Consider the following 6,589-nt stretch of genomic DNA (forward strand, 5'->3'; position numbering starts at 1 on the left):
GCACAATGAGTCGGTCCCTATTCACGCCCACCCTGTGTACAGCACAATGAGTCGGTCCCTATTCACGCCCACCCTGTGTACAGCAGAATGAGCAGTGCCCGGTCCTGCGCCATCCTCCAATTGCTGCTGTGCTTGAGCCCATCACGGCAGCCACCGTCCAAATCCATCTCGTTGAGGGTCTTCCTTTTTCCCACTGACCTTCTGCTTTACCAAGCATGATCTCCTGTGCCAGGGCCTGGTCCCTTCTGACAGCATGACCGAAGTATATGGGACGAAGTCTGGCCATTCTTGCTTCGAAGGAGCATTCCAGCTATACCTCTTCCAAGGCAACTTTGTTCTTTTGGCAGTCTGTGATATTTTCAGTATTCTTTGTCAGCACCGCAGTTCAGATGCATCAGTTCTTCTCTGGTCGTCCTTATTCATTATCTAGCTCTCACGTGCACATGAGGCTATTGAAAATACCATGGCTTGAGTCAGGCGTGCCTTAGTCTTCAAAGTGACCTCCTTGCTCTTTACACTTTAAAGAGGTCTTTTGCAGCAGATTTGCCCAGTATAATATATCATATGATTTCTTGACCGCTGCTGCTTCCATGGTGTTGATTGGGGAATCCAAGTAAAATGAAATCCCTGACAATTCAGTCTTTTCTCTATTTATCATGATATTGCTCCAATTTTGAGGATTTTTGAGGTATAATCCATACTGAAGGCTGTAGTCTTTGATCTTCTTCAGTAGTGCTTCAAGTCATTTTCACTTTCAGCAAGCAAGGTTGTGTCATCTGCATATCACAGATTGTTAATGAGTCTTCCTCCAATCCTGATTCCTGATGCTGTGTTCTTCATAGAGTCCACCTTCTGGATTATTTACTGAGCATACAAATTGAATAACTATGGTGAAAGGATACAACCCTGACACATACCTTTCCTGATTTTAAACCATGCAGTATTCCTTTGTTCTGTTCAAATGACTGCCTCTTGGGCTGTATACAGGTTCCTAATTAGCACAACTAAGTGTTCTGGAATTCCCATTCTTTGTGATGTTATCCACAATTTGTTATGATCCACACAGTCAAATGCCTTTGCATAGTCAGGAAAACACAGGGAAATATCTTTCTGGTATCTTTACTTTCAGCTAAGATCCATCTGGCATCAGCAGTGATATCCCTTGTTCCATGTCCTCTTCTGAATCCAGCTTGAATTTCTGGCAGTTCCCTGTTGCTGTACTGCAACAATCATTTTTGAATTACCTTCAGCAATTGTGTGTGATATTAAAAATATTGTTTGATAATTTCCACGTTCTGCTGGATCACTTTTCTTTGGAATGGGTACAAATATGGATCTTTTCCAGTCAGTTGGCTGGGTAGCTGTCTTCTAAATTTCTTGGCATAAATGAGTAAGCACCTGCATCTTCATCCTCTTCCTTGCCTTCCCAGCGGTCTTCTGTTGATGGTGCCCCTCCCCCCGTGCCCCTGCACTGGATCCTCCACAAAAACCATGTCCACGTCCCAAGAATTAGAGCCCCCTGCCGGTTTGGCCACTTCCGCCACTATCTCGGACTACTAGAATATTAAATTCACATATGTTGTTGTTGTTGTTATGTGCTGTCGAGTCAGACCCGACCCGTAGCGACCCCTCCTTGGGTTTCTGAGGAAGTATCACTATGGAAGTAGATTGCCCCATCTTCCTTCCGAGGAGTGGCTGGTGGATTTGAACCACAGCCTTCTGGTTAGCAGTCAAGTGTCTTAGCCACTATGCTACCAGAGCTCCCAAATTTACATATATGCCTTTGTTATATTTTGGACTGCGCTATCTGAAGTGATTTTAGTATGTTTCTGGTTGAGAGCTACTGCCCTGAAAATTCAAAAGGAATTCAAACCTGTCCTACCATCAAAGAGTTTACAGTCTAATGGGGGGAGAAACCAAAAACCAGAACCATTCCCGTGGAGTCTATTCCAGCCTAAGGTGACTCCATGTGTGACAGAGTGGAACTGCTCTGTAGATTTTCTGTGTGGTCTTCATGGAAGCTGCTGCCAGGCCTTTCTTCCATGGCATCACTGGGTGGGTTCGAACTGACACCCTTTAGGGTAGTAGTTGGGTGTAAACTGTTTGTGTCACCCAGGGACCTCAGCTAGGGAAGAGACAACTGCAAATGAACCAAAGCAACATGTGCCATACGGTGGGGTGCTCACTGGAGCTAGTTTAGGAATTCAGAACCTGTGAAGCCCACAAGAGGGGAAATAATTGAATTTGTAGAGGACTGTGAATTGGACGTTAAAAGACAGGTAAAACCTGGATCGGCATGGGCCTAGAGTTAGATCAACCCCCTCTGAGCATATGGTAAATGCATGGCAACTAGGATAATATTGGTTTGTGTTTGAGACCATGAGGAAAATTGCTTACTCCAAAAGAACGTGTGTTCTTGTAAGTCAGTGGTGGGATATTGACTGTGTAGATAATAGTTGCAGATGACCTTAAAGGGTGATTTGAGAATAAATATGGAATGCATGGATTATGTTACCTAGATTGGGCTGACAATTGATGAAAGATTATGAAGCTGATTAATGCACTTAATATTCCAGTTTAGTCTAAAGTGTTTAGAGTTGATCAGATAAATTGAGAACCATCATCATTGGAAAGTAGAAGAACGGCATGACTCTATGCAGAAGGAGTCTGTTTTAGGGACTTTTAAATCTTTCTCTCCGTCTCCTTTTTCTTTGTTAGAGCTATGGCTTTGAGTTTTACCTACATTATGTGTTCTGTATACCAGTCAGTCCCAGATCCATCTTTCTAATCCCAGCGTTTCTTCCGAGTTCCGGAACTGAGTAGTCACGTGCTTACTGGATGGCTCTTTTAGGACTCTGAGAGTGAAAATTAGAATTTATTTGGTACCTATGTCTTTTATTCATGATAAATTTTATCCTTGTTATGGGATCTTAGGAAAAGTAAAAACTCCATTTTTAATGCTTTTTAAAAGAGAGATGCTTTATGTTAAAATCTCTGCCAAATGAATACATGTTTTTTTTGGGGGGGCGGTTTCCTGTGGGAATAGTTGACACTAATATGAGAAGCTTAAGCTAATGGACAAAATAGTATTCAAGTGGCATATTTTACTTCTGGTATGGGAGCTCTGGTAGCATAGTGGCTAAGACACTTGCCTGCTAACCAGAAGGCTGGCGGTTCAAACCCACCAGCCACTCCTCAGAAGGAAGGTTGGGCAATCCTACTTCTGTAGTGATACTGCCTCGGAAACCCAAGGAGGGGTCGCTATGAGTCGGGGCCGACTCAATGGCACATAACAACAACAACAACATTTTTGCAAGACCTGGCTCCACACAGTTCTATTCCACTGTAAATAAATAACAGTTCCTTGAATTGCCTGGGACCTGATTAGTTTTCCCCCTCTTCTTTGAAGAAAATATTTTAAGAGTACTTCATCTGTATTCTTTTTTAAAATAAATGTTAATGCTCTTTTATCTCTGCTGTTTTCATAGATAGATAAACAGGCTCAGTCACAATACATGCTAAACAATTTTTATGTTTAAATAGATTTTGCTGATTTGGAAAGACAAAGAATATGGATCAGCTCGAAGTATCGTTCGCATTATTGGGAAAATTCTTCCATTAGAACCTTGTCCGAGGCCTAATTTTGAGGTAAGTCAGTCCACATGCATCGCCTAGGCACTGTGCATACAGTAGTCTTAGACACTCTTAGGGCTGTAAGGTAGAACAACATGGAGAAAGTTTCTGGCACTCCGAAAACCTATGGTTTACCCTGGGAAAGAAAGCCTTCCATGGGCCAGTGAGTTAACTGTTTCATTAAGTGATTGCATTCAAAGATGGTCAAGTTCCAAGCAGCACCGGGGCAGCTTGTTTTATTCTGGTTTGTGCTTTACAGCAGGTAGAATTAACCACAGGAGATTACTGGTACATGGCTTCAGAATAACATCATTCCTAGTAGTTCTTCTTGCTAATAGGTGCATGGGAACTCTGGTAGCGTAGTGCCTAAGGCATTTGACTGCTAACCAGAAGGCTGGCTGTTCAAACCCACCAGCTACTCCTTGGAAGGAAGATGGGGCAATCTACTTCCGTAGTGATACTGCCTGGGAAACTCAAGGAGGGGTCGCTATGAGTCAGGTCTGACTCAATAGCACATAACAACAATAGGTGCATGCTTTTCTGCTGAATATCCATTTCCTTTTTCACCCTTTTGGATTATTAACAGATTTAATTTCCACCGTGTGTGTCTTCCCCCTCACTCTCCTGCACAGGTGTGACTTTTTTTTTTTCTTTACGTTAGTTGATCCAGCTCTTGAACTCTGTGGACTCTGACAACCGTGGATCTGTCGTTCCATCTTTTGCTGATATTTTGCACGTGACAAATGACGAAGAAGCTGGTCATCTCAGGTTTCGGTAATTTTGGGTGTTGCTTCTGGGAAGTGGCATGTAGGGCATAATCTGCATTCTTGCTTTCATGCTTTTGAAGTTTCCTCATACTGGTTGAGCTTTTTCAGTTTGCCTCTTTCTGTGCTTTGTCCTACTAATATCTCCTCACTTCATCGAAATCTAAGCAGGGAGCACCAGGCCCAGGCAGGAATGGTATAAAAGGGATAGCAGAAGTGCTGTGTTCATTTTCAGGAGAAAGCTGCTCCCTGTACTGGATACCAGATTTATTTTATATCTTTGTGAAGCCAAAACTTACATAGTGCTTACTGTGTCCCAGGCAATGATGCTACATATGTCTCAAAAGTTGCATGTGTTACTTGTAGGAGTACTAACTTACGTATTAGTATATTCAGATATAAGCTGTAAGCACAGGAAGTGATATTATCCAGTATGGCCAGAAAATGAAATGTGTCAGCTATTCAAATATTCTGGCCAAATTTGTGTAGTAAACATGGTTTATCAATTTTCAAAAAGCTAGAATTACTGTAAGCTTACCCTTAATGTGGTACTGGATGTTAGACCTTTTAGTACCTTTCATAGAATGTCTAAATAAATTGATTTGTACTGTGTTTAAACCTGATAGGTAGAAGAGTTACAGGATAATTATTTTTGTTTTACAATCTAAAAGCAAGGTTTGTTCATTTGTTTAGACCTCGTTTGTTGGCCATTTATTAAGGGCTACAAAGAACTCTGTGGCACTGTGGTTAAAACATTCAGCTGCTAACCCAAACGTCAGCAGTTCAAACCCACCAGGCTCTTTGTGGGAGAAAGATGAGGCAGTCTGCTTCCATAAAGATTTGTAGTCTTGGAAACCCTCTGAGGCATTTCTATCTACTCTGTCCTGTAGGGTCATTATGAGTAGGGATCGACTTGGTGGCAGTGGATTTGGCTTCAGGTCTATTAAGGGCTCTAGTCTGTTCTGCATATTGAGAATAAAAAGTGAAGTAAGATGTGCTCACTCTCATGGAGTCTCGAGGTAGTCCTGGGGGAATGAACTCTGATTTGGTTTTGGTATCCTTTGTTTTCCATGAAATGATTTTCTTTTCTATTGACTGAAAATTCCCCTTCCTCTCTGCTTCCCTCTCTCCATCCATCCCCCTTTTCCTCCATTTCTTCCTTCCTTCCATCCACAGAAATAGTACGTGGGAAAGTGAAGAAGAGAAAATGGAATTTTTCAATCCTTTGCAACTAGCTTGGGATCTGTTGTCACCTGGTCTAAGATGTAACAAACAGATAAAAAATGATCCACCTGTAAACTATGCTGCAATTAAAAAAATAGCTGCCCTGGAAGATGAACTCACATTCCTTCGCTCCCAGATTGCTGCAATTGTGCAAAGGCAGGAACTGAGACATAGCGCAGATTCAGGTAAATCATATGCTGGGTCCTTGTTGCAGTGAGAGGACGTGCGTCTGGGGCTCAGTCAGGGCAAATTGGAATAGGAACGTTTGATGCTGAAATGCCTTGTGAATGACATTAAATAGTAACCTAAAAGAATGTGTGTATATGAAATTATTATGCCTGAGTTTTATTCAGAATAAATCAAGCCACTGATAGTGAGGGGAGTGGCTTTGGTCTACCGGTACTCCTAAAGATTGCTTTTTCTGTATTAAAAACCTCTCTTTTAAGTAAGCTTTTCCAACTCTTCTGAAAATCAGTGTAAAATTAAAGGGGAAAAATGTGTTCATTTGAAAGGAAAGTAGAGGTTTAAGGTCTCATCTGTTTGTAGTTTGAAGTTCTCAGTGCTGTACTTCTACCAGATTCTGATGAGTGTTTTCCAGATAACCTTTTTTTTCGTAAATGTTTAGAGATATAACTTGTTTTAGACAACATACATATGCACATGTGTACACACACAAGCACACACAATATGCATATATGCATAGGTGTATGTCTGCATATATGTGTATTTGCCCATATATTGATAAGAAATTTAGAGTGAGATGGGTATTGAGTATGTTTAACAGAAGATTTGCTCTTAAAGAATGATGCATAAATATGAATGCTAAAAAGAGATTTTATATAAAATATATAATAGAGATACTATGGTGACTGGAATGCAAAAACAAAGAAGAATCACCGGTAGTTGGAAAATTTGGCCTTGGTGACAGAAATAATGCTGGAACTCGTATGGTAGAATTTTGCAAGACC

At 41.3% G+C, this 6,589-nt stretch overlaps 1 protein-coding gene across 1 annotated transcript in view; it reads left to right on the plus strand.

Annotated features, from left to right (window-relative positions):
* The window catches only part of MTFR2 (mitochondrial fission regulator 2), a 16,148-nt gene that overhangs the window by 4,553 nt on the left and 5,006 nt on the right, over positions 1–6,589 (plus strand). Inside the window, exons 2-4 of the mRNA XM_007946317.1 lie at positions 3,544–3,648; positions 4,295–4,407; positions 5,574–5,806. Of these exons, the coding sequence (XP_007944508.1) occupies positions 3,544–3,648; positions 4,295–4,407; positions 5,574–5,806 (451 nt within the window). The remainder of the gene's footprint in view (positions 1–3,543; positions 3,649–4,294; positions 4,408–5,573; positions 5,807–6,589) is intronic.

The sequence above is a fragment of the Orycteropus afer genome, unplaced genomic scaffold (genome assembly GCF_000298275.1).
Source record: "Orycteropus afer afer isolate SDZICR_OR568_19922 unplaced genomic scaffold, OryAfe1.0 scaffold00155, whole genome shotgun sequence".
Lineage (NCBI taxonomy): Eukaryota > Metazoa > Chordata > Mammalia > Tubulidentata > Orycteropodidae > Orycteropus > Orycteropus afer.